The following is a 17,627-nucleotide window of genomic DNA, read 5'->3' as shown; positions in this document are numbered from 1 at the left end:
CCCAGCCTGTGTGAGGCTGCCAGGCAGGAGCGGGCGAGGGAGCAGAATTCAGGGCTCCATCCTTCTCTGCTCTGCTCAATTACCTTTCAGGAGTGAAGGGGGAAGGGCTGGGATACTTAAGTCTTGGGGACTTTCAGTTTCAATAACACAGAGAACTGGAATCCCAAAGAGCTGTCCATGCTAAATCAGAGGACTATTGTTCTGTTCCCTGTTCACATGGGGACAGCACAGCAGCATGGTATTTAACCGGCTCACCCAGAGACCTGGCTTCATGCAGGACACTGGGAAATGGCGCTCTGCTCTGCAGAATGGATCATACATAAGAAGAGTGGTGTGCATGTTAGGAAACCCATCTCTGTCTTGGCTCCACCCCTGTGTGACCTGGGCCTAGTCACTTCCTCTGAGCTTACACATCACGACCTGCTAAGTGTCCAAAGTAACCACAGGTGGCTCTGACATTGTAAGAGTTGAACAGAGAACTGTGGTGGGGCTGTGGCTCCTCAGACACTTGGGAGAGCTGTCACAAGGCCTACATATCCTGCTTTCTCATCTTTGCTGTGTGCAACCTTCCCTGGGACCCAGCCTGAACCAGAGCCATCTCCTCAGGGAAGCCTCCCCAGATTCTCCACAACCACGGGCCTTCCCCTGTACCCTCAATGATTTCTTCTTGCATTTGTCACTGGAAAGCTCCTAGAAAGGAGGAGACCAGAGTGACTGAGAAAACTCCTTGATTCCCGGACGACTGTCATTATGCAGGCACATCACGCTCCGTATAAGAACCCAAATATAAGACACATGTATGGAGTTCGGGTGCAGTGGTGGCCTGCTCGCTCGCCTGGCATGGTGTGAGCCATAGGTTCCATCCCCAGCATGACAGAAACAAACACACACAGAGACTGCCCTCAATATCCCATCTATCCTCAAAGCCTTCTGCCAGAGCTCCCACCCCACCCAGACAGGGAGGCATCCTGCTCAGTACACCCGTCAACAGACCAGGCTTCCCTGAAAAGCCTGGCCCAGAGCCTGAGCCACCAAGCCTGTAAATGTAGTCACCCCTGTCTGCTCCCTGATCTCTGCCTCTCAGAGTCCAGCCCTGTAAAGGGACAGTTGGAGATGATCAAAATGATGAACTCACCAGGCTTAAGTGCTGCAGCATCTGCACATATCTGTGGAAGGAAGGAGGCATGGGTCTGCATTAACTGCATCCTGGACATGCTAGGAGGGGCGGGGCTTAGCGTATAAGCCATGGGCACTCACGCCTTCTCTGAAGACAGCAGCTCCTGAGCGATGACAAAGGCTCTAGACTGTCCTTCACCCTGTGGGGGGGAGGGAAACAGTGATAAGCAGGGTTGGTAGCTGAAAAGACAACCCCAAAAGTGACCTTGCTGTTGGAGGTGGGTCTGGTTTGTACAACCAGTGTGATCATTAGCAAATGATTCATTGAACCTTGGTTTCCTCATCCATGCATGTGGGCATGAAAAGTATCTACCCAGAAAGCTGCAGAACAAATGTCCTGCATGGCGCCTGACACAGTGCTCAGTAAATGCCCCTGTGACGCTGGCATGAGTTTGGCTCCAGCTCCCTGTCCCACCAGTCCTGACGACCTGTTGTCTCTGTACGAGGGCATCCTCTAGAGTGTCTTTCTGGAAACAAGCCTTAATTTCCCCTATGCAGACAGGGCAACCTATACATGGCCTTAGAGCTTAAACTTCGTGTGCTTCTAACCCTATCGGTCCCCTGTTGGGTCACTATCTGAGAAACTGGAGGGCTGCCTACAGCAGGCACAGTGTACGGTCAACCCATAGTTCTGGAATTAAGTTGCTTCCTGTCTCTGACTCTCACTCATTGAACAAGACATTCATTTTCTTTGGTCATTAATTTTGCACAGCAATGCAAAGATCTGACACACTGTGGAGAGTCTACAAGCATGCCTGCCTCGGTCTTTCAACTGAAATACAGAGAAAAACATCGACAGTTCCTTATACATGTCCTTCTGCTGATGCCCCCCTGACTCTGGGTCTTAGCACACACTCTTTTCTCTTCTTGCAATGCCTTTCCCTACATTTTCTCATCCTATTTTCTGACTCTTTCAGGACTCCATTCAGTGGCCACACTGACACAGTAGTATCTACAAGCATCTGTGTTGTTCACTTTTCTCATTGCTGTCACAAAACACCTGACAGAGGCAACTTAAGAAGGAAGGGCTCACAGTTACCAGTCCATCATGGAGGGTGTGGGGTGGGGTGGGGGTGGGGGACATGGCAGCTGGTCACATTGTATCCATGGTCAAGGAGCAGAGAAAAGTGGGTGCTGGAGTTCAGCTCACTTTCTCCTTAGAGATTTCAAGATGTCAGACAATAGGATAATGACCTACCCTACTCAACTCCTCAACTCTGCCCAACCTAGAAACTCCCTGAGACATGCCCAGAGGTTTGTTTCTAGGCAATTCTAGATCCTGTCGAGTTTTCAGTATTAACCATCACAGCTCTAACCTAGAGAATGGCAGAAGTCATTCTCTGCTCTTGGGTCACAACATTGGTTTTTGCCAAAACGTGCTTTCCTATGTGTCTTAGGATAGTCAACAGCAGGCATGGCTCCTGTCTGCAGGATGACAATCCCAATCCCCAGTGATACCGAAAATATCTCCAGTCACTGCCAGGCAGACGTCCCATGCTGATAAAAGCAGATATAGTGTCTGGAATGGATTAGGTGCCAAATAAACACAGCCTTTCCCCAGCTGCCAGTCCCTAATGGCTTCCTGGAAGTTTAAATCCCTGTGGCCATCATACCAGGGCAGAAGCTGGCCTAGTTCAGTCTTCCTTCTGTAGCACATTGTATCTCCAGCTGGAGTGTGAAGACAGGAGAGAGCACTGAGAGGCCAGGGGAAGCCTTTGCCCTTGCTGGTCTCTTCTCTCCCAAGGGAACCAAACTGACTCACATCCCATCTGTGTCTTCAGAACTAGTGTTGGGCTCTCAAGGGAGAGGCTCTAACAGAATCCAGCAGGTGGGAAACCCTTGCAAGGGAAGATGGATTTGTCCAGGGCAGGCCTTGGCAGCCTCAGGGATACATGGCAAAGCATCCACAGAGGCAGACAGGAGACCTAAAGCTGTCTGTCCCCTTGTAAAATGAGGACAGGAGCCAGACTGGTCTCAGTCTTTGTCAGGCCAGTGATTCATCTGTTAGTTGAGAGTCTCTGCTCTGGGGTCAAATCTCCACCCTGCCTCTTCCTGTTCTTGTACCTGTGCTTCTCTCTGAGCCCCAACTGTCAACAGGAATAATAATATCTACTGAATGGCATAGCAGCTCCCAGGTAGGGGTACTCAGGAACTGCTAAGCACAGGCCTGACCTATGTATACCTGCTAGTTCCTGGAATCCAGCTATTTCAATTGCCTTTATTTGCAGATGTGGAAACTGAGGCACAGATGAACCTCCACCCTTCGCATAGCCAAGATTTTACCCGAGGTCCAGCTCCAATGTTCAAGCACCAATAGAGAGCCAGCATGGCTAGGCGCACACCCTCCCCTGATACTCAGGCTGAGTCTAAGACGCCCACCTTAAGTCCAGGATACTGTTAAGCCAGTACGTATTTAAGCCAGAGGTAGTGGCAAGTCCTAGTTGGAGGAAGAGGATCACTTGAGCCCAGGAGTTTGGGGCCAGCCTGGGAAACAGAGAGAGCCCATCTTCAAACAAAACTAAAACTAAACATGTACATACACACACACACACACACACACACACACACACACACACACACACACACACACACTTTTGATGCCCTGATAAGCCCATTATAAAGTCAAAATATCCCAGGGCAGCCCACGGCACTGCACCCAGTGAACTGCGCATGCCTATACTGGTTCTAGGTGGTGAATGTTCCTGTGTGGCACCTGGCTGGGTCAGGCCCTCCAGGACTGGCCAGGCTGGTCCCTGAGACTCAACTCCTTCTCCTCCCTGACCCTCAGGACAACCACCACAGAGCTGTGAAGAGGCTAGTGCCCGATTCTCTCCCAAGGCTGTGGGCAGCACTGTGACCATGTGACTGGCTGGTCACATGCCTTGGTTGCCTCACCTGGACAACAGAGTGTGTACTCCTCACCACAGGGACATGGTGATGGATGGGAGAGGTTGCTCTCTTCCCAGACTTTTGAAGTTGTCGTCATCACCATTGTTAGGATTTCAGAGGGTCAGGAGCAGGCTTCTGGAAGGTCCCGGGCATGAACAACTCTGCACGTCCTACTGCCAGACGGGCAGACTCAGGGTGGGACACACAGGCCACTATGCTTCAGCATAATGATGGATGTGTCTTCACTAGGAAGGCCTGCCAGACTTGGTGCCCCAGGTTCTCCTCCAAAGCTGCTTCTGGGTGGGGCCCAACTGGGCCATTTAACAGATGTTTACTTAACCAGGAAGTGAACTTGGAGGCTGAAGGCAGTGTCCAGGGACATGCTTCTGGGAACAGGGCTCCTCCCAGGAGCATGGGGTTGGGGCACAAGGGCCTGCACATGGTATTGCCCAGACCCTGGTTTGAGTGTTGACATCAAGCAGCTGCCTGCCCCTCTCCAGGGATGTCCCCAGGGACAGCCAATCCTGACTCTCCTCAGCTCTCCCCAGACAAATCAGCTGTTTTTAAGCTCAGCCACTCAGGGCCAGACCTTCCTCGAGTCAATCTCATTAAACAGCAGGGCTGAGGAAGAGTCTAGAGTGCTGGTTCTGTCTCCAAGCCTTAGTTTCCCCAGATGTCAAGGTAGGGATCCTCCTTTTCCTAAGTATCTGTGGGAGTCTAGAAACCTCCATGAAGTTGATACTGGCAATGAGCAAGAAGAGAGGGGACCAGGAGGGCCTACTTATCTCTCCCTCAACCAGACCCAACGGGCACTTAAAAAGATGTAAATCCAGCCTCAAGCATGCTAGGCAAATGCTCTACCAATTGGGCCCCAGCACTAGCCCATGTAAGTGCTGCCTGGTTTACTCTGTGATGTGGAAATAAGGATGCGAAATGGCTTGTTACAAATGGCTTTGGGGCCCTTTATTATTAAGAGGGAGGTACTATGCCAGAGGCTGTCCCACAGGAATGACATAAGACACGAATGGACATGTCCTAGAGAGCGCAGTTTTGAAAGGCAAGCCCGATTGGCACTCTGCTGTGACACAGGCAAGAGGCCCCAGATGGGGCTGTCCCTTAGGATGGTTTGTCTAGAAACAACACAAGCTTCTCCTCAATATCCAATCTTAAGGACCCCAAGATTCTAAGACCCAGCAAAGAGGTCACCTGCCCTGAATTTCCTCATGATAACCTGTTCTGGTACACGGCTGCCCACAGCATAAGCCGCTCACAGAACAGTAAGGGCTCATGTCTGGACATTTTACAGGTCTTCAGCGAGTGGAGGGTCTGTCATGGGACTGCCGAAATGTTCCAAGGTCACGTCTGACAGGCAGCCAGATGGTTCCAGGGGTCTCTGTCCCCAACTTCCCCGGAACTCTTGTTTGGGACAATACAGTCCTCCCCCTGAGATACAGATCCAGCAGAAAAGCCTTCAGTGCTACTAAAACATTCAGAGACAAGCTAGGGAAGTGTCTTGGTGCTCATCCCCACTGCCACACGGAGAGGGAGGGGGCTGCTGAAGAGGAGCAGTGCCTGCAGGACCAGAGAAGGGAAAAGCCAGAAGAGACGCATGACTTCCAGTGATGTGCAGAGGGGAGGAAGCTGCCTGAAAACTCTGGGAGGCCTCTGTGTCTGGCTGCAGACTGTGATGGACCTGTAGTGACCAAGTGACATCTTGGAACTCCCTGTCCAAGGTGACCACTGTTTACTGCAGATGTTACTACTGATCTGCTGAAGGCCCGGAAGTGAGCCCAGGTGCCTTTCAATTCCTTCTCAGGAGACAGAGCAGGGCTCTGGTGTCCCCGACACCTACACTCATCAAGCAGCTGCCCACCTCTCCTTCACTCAGCCCCTGGGGAACCACCTTCCACCCACTACATCCACGGTTAGACGAGATGCTATGTGTAGGTGAAATCCCACAGGGTGGCCTTTGTGCCTGACTCCTTCACTTAGCAAAATGTCCTCTGATGCCGTTCACTTCTAGAATTGGCAGGATCTTCTTAAGGGCTGAATATGATTCCTCTGTTAAATTTGTGCCTCTGTGTGTGTGTGTGCCCACGCAAGTTAGGGAACAACTTGTGGGAGAAAATTCTCTCCTTCCATCATGTGGGGCCTAGGAATCAAACTCAGGCTGTCAGGTTTGGCAGCAGGTGCCCTCACCTAGTGAGCTCTATTGTTGTCTCCATATTCTATTGTGTTCTCTCTCTCTCTCTCTCTCTTTCTCTCTCTCTCTCTCTCTCTCTCTCTCTCTCTCTCTCTCTCTCTCTGTGTGTGTGTGTGTGTGTGTGTGTGTGTATCTCCCATATTTTCTGTACCCATCCATCACAGACAGACACCAAGAGGGCAGGCTTCATGTTAAATGTTCTCAACATGGTTATAAAGCTAGCGCTCCTAAATGCCCCGTCCAACATGCTATCTTCTGAAATCCTAGGGCAGTGGCCATGACTAACTTGCAAGCTCCCTTGCAGGCAGCAGGAGGAATCAGCTCTCAGCTGTCTTGTCCCTGCATTTCACTTCAGCTCTAGAAGGTTCCTCGTGACTTCAAAAGCCAGTAGGTGTCTACAGTGTTGTTCTGTTGGCTCCTGCCTCCTGTAGATGCCACTTCACCTTCCCATGCGTGCTGGCTAGTTCTGTGTCAACATGACACAAGCTAGAGTCAATTTGGGAGAGGGAACCTCAACTGGCCAAAAAAAAAAAAAAAAAAATCCCCACCAGATTGGCCTGTAGACAAGCCTGTCCATTTTCTTTATGATCGATGTGGGAGAGCTCAGCCCCCTGTGGGTGGTCCCACCCTGGGCTGGTGGTTCTGGATTGGATAAGAAAGCAGGCTGAACAAGCCATGGGGAACAAGCCAGTAAGTAGCACCTTCCCTGGCCTCTGTATCAGCTCCTGCCTCCAAACTCCTGCCTTGAGTTCCTGCCCTGATTCCCTGGATGAAGGACTACTACAAGCTGCCATCTGAAATAAACCCTTTCCTCCCCAAGTTGCTTTTGGTCAGCGCTTTTTTTTTTTTTTTTTTTTGACACCAGTAGAAACCCTAACCTCAGGTAACCATGACCGATTCTCTTACGAGGACAGTTCCCCCACATACCCCACCCCAAGCCTCAAATACCTTCTCGGATATGCACAGCTCACACACAGCACCAAGGCTGTCCTGCCCCACAGCCAGCCATTGCTGGACCGGGGGACCAGTTGGTAAGATGGGCATGCCAAGCTTAGTTTAAAGGTGAGGCTAGGAACTTCTGAGGCTGGGAGCCTCATTGGCATCTCACAGAGCTGAGGGCGCTGCTGACGCCGACCTTCAGTGAGTGCAGAGATAGCAGGCAGCATGGCATTGTGCCATCTGCCTGGGGCCTGGGGTAGGGTCTGGGAGCTGGTTGTCTAACAGGCACGGAGGAGTTGTGGGTGTTTCCTATGCACACTGGGTACCCAGGAGACCACTGCATAACACCAGGAAGGAGGGAATAAGGAGCACTGTGACCCGAGGCACAATCAAACAGCTGGGGCCACTAGGTAGGGGACCCTTAGCATCCTCCTGCCTGGCTCCCTGTCCTACCTGCCTCTAAGCACAACACTGATGTATGATACCCAGGACTCTAAGTACCTCTGGACCCAGTAAGTCCTCCAGGGACTCCACATTGCCTCAGAATGTCCCTGCTGTTATAGCAGGTTCCTGGGAGCCAAGAGACCCAGCCTCAGCAGCACCGCTGTACGGAGGAAGTTGTCTGGTGTCTTCCCTCTATGAACCTGCCATGTGTGCCTTCATCAAGTGCAGGGATGCAAGCTAATGTGTTCAGTTACTCCTCTGTAGATCTGTAGATAACAACGGCTGTTTTACGCACCAGGACTGCTGGGGGAGGGAAAAGCCACTCGCACAAGTGGGCAGAGATACAAGGACACAGTTCCGGGGTCAGGAAATGGGCAGGAATGCTGTAGCAAGAACATCAGGAAGTGACGTTTGGCACTTTAGCGGGTAGAGCGGGGAGGAAATGGCAAGTGCAAAGGTCCTGGGGTGGCTTCAGGGCAGGCAGCACTCGGCTTTGTTATCCTTACTGCGTCTGGGCAAAGGCTGGGCACTGCTTGACTGTATTTGATGTGTGGCTGAGATGAAGTGATAAAAGTGTGACATAGCAGGAATCAGCCTTCGCTATTCACATCAGGCGCACCAGAGTAAGAGAGAGCCGGCGAGCTCTCCGGACCTATGGGCCCAGAAGGCTGCAACTGTGAAGCTAAGGATGCAGATGCGAGAAGGAACTGGGAAGGAGCCAGGACTTGGGAAACGCCCCATTTACAGAGGGGACAACGTGGGACATCTGGAGAGATGTGATAATGCCAGTGAAGGACAGAGGACGACCTCCCAGGGCCATACCCCCCAGGGCTCAGGCTGGCACTGAGCATGGGCCGTTGTGTGGACATGGAGACAAGGCCTGGATCAGGGAGGAGGTGAGGGTGTGCAGGGTCATTCGGAGGCCAAGGAGATGGGCACATGTGAGGGCGTTAGGAAGACCACCCCGGACGTCCCCTTCCCTAGCACCACGTGTCGCTGGCCAGCCCTCTCTACAGGCCTTGGCATGTGGAGAGTTCTGATGTTCCTTCCGCAGGAGCTGTGCCCATGCACGTGTGTGCACGCACAGACACACACATGCACAGACCTAATGAAAAGTAAAATCAGAATCGGCCCACAGTGGAGCAGCCCCACTTCTGATACAGACTTGGTGACACGGAGGCTGTGAAGGACAGCCTCACTGTTCACAGTTGGGTCACGGTTGAGTCAGAAGGCAGGAGTCACCCAGTGTACAGATGAAAGCTGAGACAGGAGAGTGAAAAGGGACTCCTGAGGTGAACCAGGCTGGTAGTCATAAGAGGCAACACCATCCACTCCTCACATCCACAGAGACAGAAAGCCGTGGAGTACACACCAGGGGCCGGAGAAGGGGGTCTAATTAAGATGGAGCATCTGTTAGGAACTACAGAAGGAGGCTACACTAACCTGGTGCGCTTCATACCACTGAGCTGTGCATGCTTAGAAGACCAAGCCCTCTGCAGCTCAGAGGTAAGGACTTGCCCAGCACATGCAAGGCTCTGAGCTTAGCCCCAGCACCACAGATGCGAGTTAATGCAATGAAAGCCCTGTGTTGTGCATTTTATCATAACATTTTCCAGAAACTGAAAAAAATAATCAGGCTTCTCCTTCCTCCCTGAGACCCCCAAATCTCTTTCCAGGAGCCCCTGTATCAGCACCAGGGTTTGCTAGCCTCATGTCTAACAGAACTAAGCCGCACACAGCCCAGCTGGTACCTAGCAAGTGCAGAGTGCTCATCAAGCATGCTGGGGTTGAGGAACATGAGTGAGGGCACAGGGAAAGGGCAGATGGGGAAATGTGCAGGAGTAAGCACCCAGCAGGTACACGCCTGAGCTCCAGGTCTGTGTGAGGACTTATGGGAACCACCGGGGTTCAGCTGGCCATGAACTTGGGGAAGGGGTAAAGGTGGTATCATGAGTGGAAGGACTGGAGCCAAGGTCAACCTGGCAGGAGCTGTGGTGTGGGTGAAGGGCGCCTGTGAGACCAGCCTTGGGAGACCTTTCAGCTGGGAAGGGCTTGGCACTTAGGGAAGTGTGGCTAGGTGCAGCCTGTGGGTAGGAGGCAAAGGGAGGAGACATGAGGAGGTGCTGGCTCCTGGCTGGGCATTGGTCTCCTGGGAGCTGGTATTTTGCCTGAAAAGTCCCTGTTAGCCTGCAAAGCACACTCATTGTTGGGCAGGCTGGGAGAACTGGTCTGTGGCTGGTCTTTTACAGCAGAGCTATTTTTAAGTCTTCCTAGCTTTTCCTTTCTTCCTCTCTCCTCCTTTCCTTCAACCTACACCCTTTGTGTGTCTGAGTAAAGGAGGGTGAGACCAGACAGGGGGGTGGACCATCTGGACTTGGCTTCCTGTCCTGTTCCTGCCCCCAAACATCTGGGAAGGGTGGAGCTCACCACTGTACCCCCAAATCTCCCTTCTGGGTCTCCCCAGGAGCTCCTACTAAATGCTCACCTCTCTTCAGAGGTGGTCAGGGCCGGGAAGCCTGCTCCTGTCTTGCCTCCTACATAAGGCTGCACAGGCCTGGAAGGGAGGTGTCTGCCTGTGGATCTAGAAGGTTCTCTGACCTCGGGGGGGCACAGGACAGGGAACAAGGGAGCCCTCCCGGGACTTCCACACCACCAGCACTGTGAAGAGTGGGAAGATGCCCCACTTGAAGGCTTCCCTGCCTGTCACCACTCACAAGACCTTGGGCCTTTGGGAACGTGAAGCCAGGCCAGAGTGGACTGCACAGCCTCTGGGAACAATGTAGCCGCACACTTGGAGACCAAGCACAGTCTCAGCTCCTAGGAGCTTCCCTGGAGGGAAGGTTTTTGTTTGAGGTGCTGAGGATGGAACCTAGGACCTCAAGCAGAGGAGAAAAGTATCCTCTCCGACTGAGTCACGCCCCAATCCTGGAAAGTCTGTTCTTGGGTATGAGGAGGTGAGAGGGAAAGTCACCATAATGCTGTCAGGTGAACAGCAAACACATCAGAGACTGTAAATGTTCTCCACAGTGAGGTGGCCAGCACATCTGAATAGTGGAATACTATGCAGTAAGGAAAATGTGTGATTCAGAGCTCTGCGTATGAATGTGGGAAGACCTCCGAGGTACTATGAAAAAAAAATCAGTGATCTACATGGAAGAAATGGGGGTGGGAGTTCTAGAAGAATGAGTTCTGTGAGAGTGGAGGAAGGGGTTGGTTTAGGACCTCAGGGCACAAGCTCCTGTCTGGAGTGACGTTGTGCACAATGCGCTGTACAAGGGAAATGTAATTTGCTTGCTCAATTGTTTGCCCTTCCTGTGTACACATGTGCTCATATGGGTGTGTGCATTCGAGTACTTGTGTGTGGAGGCCAGAGGTCAAACCCTGAGTACATTCCCTGACCTTGGTTTTTGACACAGAATCTTTCACTGAACCTGGAGCTCACTGATTTGACTGGGCTGTGAGACTAGTGAGCTTCAAGGATTAGCCTGTCCCTGCCTCTGTGCCAGGAGGGGCTGGGTTTATAGACGCATGCCATGGCAGCTGGAGCTTACACAGGAACCAGGGACTGAACAGTGTGACAAGGAAATTATCCACTGGCCCCTTTCCCCAGTCCAGGAAAACCTTCTTTAAAGATGATTTCAACTCTGGTATATCTTACAAACCTCACAGGAGCAAAAGGCTGGGGATGCTCAGATGAGAAGGCTCTGAAGAGGGAAGAGGTCTTCTGCAAGAGCCCAACCCTTCGGCTCTCAGAATAACAGGATGCTCCTTGCCTGACTTGGCCTGGCCTTGGCTGGCCATTGGGTCTATCTGGTGTGACCCCAGCCAGACCAGCCAGGGGTCACTTGACCTTGGCAACCATCAATGTCTTAACTGTCCTGATCCAGTGTCACTCTCCTGAACTCTGATCTCTGTGTGCTCTAACTGCATGACAGGCATCGCTCTAAGTCTCTTGGCCCTGCCTGTGCAGCCACCCTGGAGCAGCAGCCATGATTATCAGCTCAAACTCACAGACAGGAAACTGAAGGAGGTAGCAGTCAAGAAGTTGTCTGTTACTTTGCTGGCAAGGGGCTGGGTTTGAACCAACACTTGGTCCCGTGCTACCCTGCTTCTGGCCTCTGAATGTACATAAATGCCCAGGGCCTTAGGACTTCACTGCTCCTCTGTGTCCCTGCCTGTTGTGGGCTCTAGCCACAGTCTCACATCTAGTTTGTTAGACCCTCCTGTGACCAGCACCTCTCATTTTAGAGATGGGGAAGCTGAGCCAGGGTGACACATCTGGAGGAGGAGCAGCATGGGGCCTGAGTGGCAGCCACTCGTTCCAAATCACCGCTTTTGGTCTACCTCTGTTTCCAGATCCCATAACACCAGAGATTCCCAGGAAAGCCGAAAGCCTCTCTAGTAGGTACCAGCAATGTGAGGTTCTCCTTTCTTCCAGCAAGTAGTCAGGGTTTTTTTGTTGTTGTTGTTTGTTTTTTTGTTTTTTGTTTTTTTTTTTTTGGTTCTTTTTTTCGGAGCTGGGGACCAAACCCAGGGCCTTGCGCTTCCTAGGCAAGCGCTCTACCACTGAGCTAAATCCCCAACCCCGTCAGGGTTCTTTTAAGGGGAAGAAAGTATGGAGGGAAAAACCATACAAACCAGCCAGATCTGTTTGGACCCCGAACCCTTCAACTACCAGCAGCAGGGTGACTCTGGGCCAGTGGTTTGATCACTCAACCTGTGTCTTCAATTATAAAGGGGAGAGGGAGTTGGCAATGCCAGTTATGAATCTCTGGGGCTGCACTGTGGCTCAGCAGCGAAAGGAAGAGGGAGAGGCAGGGCAGAGACAGGAGGAGAACCAGAAAGGACAGAAGGGCTGTCCCTCATCAACTAGGGCTGTTGAGAGCCAGGGTGATAGAGGGTAAAGCCAGATGGACCAAGCAAAACCAGCAGGGCAGGGGCAGGAGGAGGCAGGGCAGGGGCAGGAGGAGACAGGGTATGGGCAGGAGGAGACAGGGCAGGGGCAGGAGGAGACAGGACAGGGGTAGGAGGAGGCAGGGCAGGGACAGGAGGAGGCAGGGCAGGGGCAGGAGGAGACAGGGTATGGGCAGGAGTGAGGATGAGAGAAGCAGGAAGAGGCAGGGCAGGACAGGGGCAGGAGGAGGCAGGGCAGGACAGGACAGGCAGGACATAGAAGTGAAACACCATGGATAGCCTCCTTCTTGGGACTCCTGCACAGTTTGGCTGATCACTTTGGGGAAATAGTGTTCAGAGACCCAATTGGATTTTTGAAAGAAGTCAAAGTCTAGCTACAAAACGAACGAGTTCACTTCTGAGCAGCTCAGTGAGAGCCAGGTCCCAGCCCGGCTTCCACAGTCACCACTTTCTCTGGCACTGAAGAGGCTCAATTGCATTTGGAGGGGACATGAGGAGAAAGGGGAGCAGATTCGGGAAGGGCTCCTGGGGAAGGTGGTTAGACAATGGCCATGGCTCCTGCAGATGGCCAAGGCAGAAGCCACCTGGCTCCTGGGGGGCACGGGAAGACTGAGGAGTGGTCGGCCACTGCCAGCACCTCACGGAAGGTGGCACCGCTGATAGATAAGCCACACCATGAACAGCTCGGGTCTCCACTAGGACAAGGGTCACTCTATGTCCCTTCTAAACAGCTTTCCACTTTCTTTTCCTGCCATAAACCTGCTGCTCAGGGGGACAAAACCAGCAAGCGTCCTGCACTCAGTTTTCAGTCGACAACAGTCTCTCCATTCTCCCAATTCCCACCTCACAGATGACTGAGGTCTAAACACACTAGAATCTGGATCCATCTTGCCCCTAAGCATGCAGCTCCACTCCATCTTACCCACGAAGACTTTGGAAAGCCCCAAACGTCTTCCAGCAGGAAGTGTCTCCAACCACACTTCTGAGAGCCTCAGCCACTGCCCAGTGATGGAGGAGTAGCTGTAGCAAGGGGTGTGATCTTTCCCATTCTCTCCACCTCCTCATCTCTGCCTCCAAATCCTTCCCTAGACCCTCACCTGGGGGTGTCCTACCTTGTGTGAGAGGCTGGGGTCTCTTGAAGCATTGTCCTCCTCCTCTGAGCTTCCCTGTTCTTCGTCTGATGTGAGGTCTTCTTTGGGGGTTGTTGAGATGGGACAGACCTTGTAGGGCTCAGTGTAGGCGCTAGGCAGAACAGGAGAGAGGGTTAGAGTTGCTTGTCCGGCTCATTTCACGAGCCCCCGATGAACTGGAGGGTGACCCAGTGCCTGCTCCTTGCCGCGCCCTGGCTACAGCAATTCCCGTTCAGTATATCAGACAAGTCAGGCTCTCGGTGGTCCTGGTCCCTTCATACAAGTTGTCTAAGACAACCCCAAGTCCTTGTCAGGTCCAGGCAGGCTAAGACACCGAGGGAAGACCAAACCAATTTAGCCTAAGGTCAACAGAGGCTTCCTCCCAAAAGGCCAGACCTGTCTTTCCTTCATTTCAAAATGTTAGATGTGGGTTTCTTCTTTTGAACTATGAGAGCAGACAGTGTCTCTTGCCACAAGCTTCCTGCTAAGGCACAGGAAAGAAGACCCCAGACCAGGTCTGTTGTATGCTGGAGTCTCTCTGCATCTGCCCTCCTGTCTGTTGTGGCAATGTGGTTGTCTGTAGTGTAAGAAAGATGCACGAGAATGTAGCTGAGCCCAGGTCCTGTCTTCCAGAGCCACCTGGGCAAATGTGTAACCATTTGTCTCTATCCTACACGCAGGTGACCAGGAGTCTGGGGCACTCCCTCTTAGAGGTAGCCATGGATGGCCCTGCAGAAGTCTATTATATCTATACAGGACCACTGGTTATCAACAGTGAGGGCAGAAGTGGTCACCTAAGCTTCTGGACCCTCATCAAGGCACACAGGGCAAGGCCAGGCCTTCTGTAGAACATACCAGGGAAGAGGGAAAAGCTCCCAGCCCGCTTTCCAGGCATCAAGCTCCCCCAACATCCATGTCTCAACAAGTTCCCTGAGTCCACTGGGGCTCCATCACAGCATCCGTGGGATAGACCACCTCCCGCCTCAATGTCTGACATCTGATTCTATCCTCATGGTCCACCTGTATTCTCCATGCACTGGTGAGACCTTGAAATTCACTCTGGTCACATGACTCTTGTCAGAAACTCTGTGAAAACTGGGATATTGTCAAGACTGAATCCCACAGCTTAGCCTGTCCTCCATGATCATGCTGATTAAGACATTAGGCAAATCTGGGGAAGGGAGGCTGGGGCAGTGGGTAAAGTGTCTGTCATGCAAGCATGCAGACCTGAGCTCAGATCCCTGGCACCCAGGTAAAAGCAGAGGAGACTGGTATGCACCTATAGTCCCAGCACTGGAAAGATGGGGTGGTGGTTCAGATAGGTAACCCTGGAGCTCCCTGGCCGTTAGCCTGGCCAAGTGGACAAGTTTCATGTCAAGCGAAAGAGCTGATGTTGCAAAAAAGCTAAGGTAGAGAGAAAAGGGGGAAGACTCAGGGGCCAAGGTGGGTGCTTTAATTATAGCACTCAAGAGGCAGAGGCAGAGGCAGGTGGATCTTTGAGTTGAAGACCATCTGGGTTCACATAGAAAGTTCCAGGCCAGCTAGGGATACACAGTGAGGCCGTGTGCATGTGTGTGTGTGTGTGTGTGTGTGTGTGTGTGTGTGTGTGTGTGTGTGTGAAAGAGAGAGAGAGAGAGAGAGAGAGAGAGAGAGAGAGAGAGAGAGAGAGAGAGAGAGCGCCCTTGCCGAGTTCTGGACTCCATACACACCCTGATGCAGGGGTCCAGGCTGGTCTGAGGACTGATGAAGAAACCACACAAAGGCCCTCAGCAGGGTGGTGAGAGCATTCACTAGATGTTAGGATGCTGCCCCCCACAGCCTGATGGCAGCAGACGGATGCATTGATCAACCTAGCCCATCGGAATAAAGAAATCACTGCTGCCCATCCTCATATTGACTGGCACCTCATCTGCTCTCTGGTGGCCTTCTCCAGGTGGCTCGGAAGCAATAAAAATGGCCTCATCTCTATAACTCCATGCTGGGAAAAACAGTATGAAGGTCAGGTGATCAAGTTAAGTTTGGTGACCAAGAGGTCTAGAACCCACACATCAGGAAGGGGGGCTCTCCATGAGACCTTCTGCTGCATCAGGTTTGGAAGTGCCAAGGAGACGTGCACTGCACACTGTTGCTTGTGTCTGAAGCCTTTCATAGAGGATCAGTGAAGGACTAGAACCACTGCAAATGTGACCAGAATCAGCACAGAGGCTGAAGGCTTAGGGGGACAAAGAGGGAAGATGAGGCCAGCCTAGGGAGTTCTCTGTCTCTGCTTCATGGATATCATGAGCTGTTCTTCCCCTCCATGACAGGCTGAAGCAAATCTGAAGCCAGGAGCCACGGCCAATAGTTTCTCCTTGAGGCATTTCTGTCTGGTGTCTTGTCACAGCAGGGCAAAGCTGACCAATACATTCAACTTGTTTCCAGTCTGTCCAGCTGGGATCGGTGGGCCCCGTAAGGGTCCCGTGAGAGCATGAGGGTGGAGATGGCCACTTTCTAGTATGAAGGGGGTCCTTCCTTCCTAAAGGAAGAACCACCTTTAACTTCCTTTAAGCTGTGTCCTCCCTCTGTGTCCATTTCGAGTTTAAAGAGAGCATGACAAGCTGCCCGGAGCCTGTTACCTTAATCGACCCAATGAACAAGCCCGAGCCTTTCCGGCAGCCCAGAGTTGTAAAAAGCCGTGTCTCCTCTGTGATTGGGCCTCCTCCTGTCCAACTCTGACTGTTAGCTTCCATCTCTAACAACACAGTCTAAAGGGCCTCATAACTTATCAGAAAGCACTCCCTCTTGGGAACTGCTAGCAAGCTGGAGCCCACAGTCCACCCCAGCTGGAGCTGGACATGTGTGACTGAGGCCAGAATGTGCACCTCTTCTGGCCAGCCTGTCAGGGAGGGGAGAGGGCTGAGGTGGAACACTCTGCAAGCTGGAAAACTTGAGATGGTGGCAAGCTAGCAAATGGGATGACGGGGACCAGTGCAACAGCTGGGAGATCCGAGGAAAGGACAGAACGGAGGGTGGGGGACAAAGCTCAAAGCTGGGATTTCCAAACACTTGGCCTTCACTTCTGAGTCTGTGCCTCCCCAGCCCACAGCAATTTTCTCAGAAGGCAGACAATTCCTCTAGGGCCTGTCCAGGTGCCCTCTTCTACTAGGAACTCATTTATCTCAGGTCCTACCCCCTCAAACAGCCACTGAGACCTGTCATCTCCATCTCTGAATGGGACAAAGCACAGAGAAAACCTGAACATGTGGGAAGAGACTTAAGGATGGGCCTGCCATCAAGCCAGGGCATGAGTAACTATGGCTGGCACACCGGGCCTCAGTTTCAACATCTGTATAATGGAGGTGGAGAATGGACAGAACATGCAGAGTCAAAGACCCTGGGCTGAGGCCAGCCTGCAGGCATCCCAAAGCCTGGCCTGCCTGCTGCAGTCTCCCATCTGCAAGAACTCTGCTCCATTCCTCCTGGGAAGAACGCCCCTCCATGCCTGGGGTCAGCCAAGGGGTAGATAGCCTTGTAACGTTTCCCAGAAAAGGCTCCAAGGAGAGGCTTTTTAGAGAACTGGATTTCCATTTCTTGGTAAGTAAAACCAAGACATCTTGCTCTGTAACCTGTGACGTCTCCGCCAAAACAGCCCTGGGGGTGGGAGGGATTGTTTCCCACTGAGGACAGCTTTTCTGAGATGTGACTCACGGACCATGAATTTTCCCTACACCAAGCACGACTCAGTGCTTTTTAGTGTGCTCAGAGGGCTACTTACCTGCCACCATGTCTAATGAGATGAAACCGTTATCACCTCCATGCCCTTTAACTGTGTGCAAGAGGTCCTGACGACCTCTAGCCTACATTCCCTGTTCTAAAGCTCATGTCAACAGGAGCCACCAAATGAGGACGTCTGCATCTGGCCTCTCTCTCTCTCTCTCTCTCTCTCTCTCTCT

General features: G+C 52.3%; 1 protein-coding gene across 2 annotated transcripts in view; it reads right to left on the bottom strand.

The window, feature by feature from the left end:
• The window catches only part of Fgd5 (FYVE, RhoGEF and PH domain containing 5), a 97,498-nt gene that overhangs the window by 38,079 nt on the left and 41,792 nt on the right, over positions 1-17,627 (bottom strand). For both annotated transcript variants that reach the window (XM_006236926.5, NM_001108637.2), the window contains exons 3-5: positions 13,678-13,807; positions 1,258-1,316; positions 1,136-1,166 (exon numbers count right to left, since the gene is read on the bottom strand). In XM_006236926.5, coding sequence (XP_006236988.1) covers positions 1,136-1,166; positions 1,258-1,316; positions 13,678-13,807 — 220 coding nt within the window. The remainder of the gene's footprint in view (positions 1-1,135; positions 1,167-1,257; positions 1,317-13,677; positions 13,808-17,627) is intronic.

The sequence above is a fragment of the Rattus norvegicus genome, chromosome 4, assembly GCF_036323735.1.
Source record: "Rattus norvegicus strain BN/NHsdMcwi chromosome 4, GRCr8, whole genome shotgun sequence".
NCBI lineage: Eukaryota > Metazoa > Chordata > Mammalia > Rodentia > Muridae > Rattus > Rattus norvegicus.
Note: the sequence above shows the minus strand (reverse complement) of the source record. Positions and strands in the feature narration are given on the sequence as shown.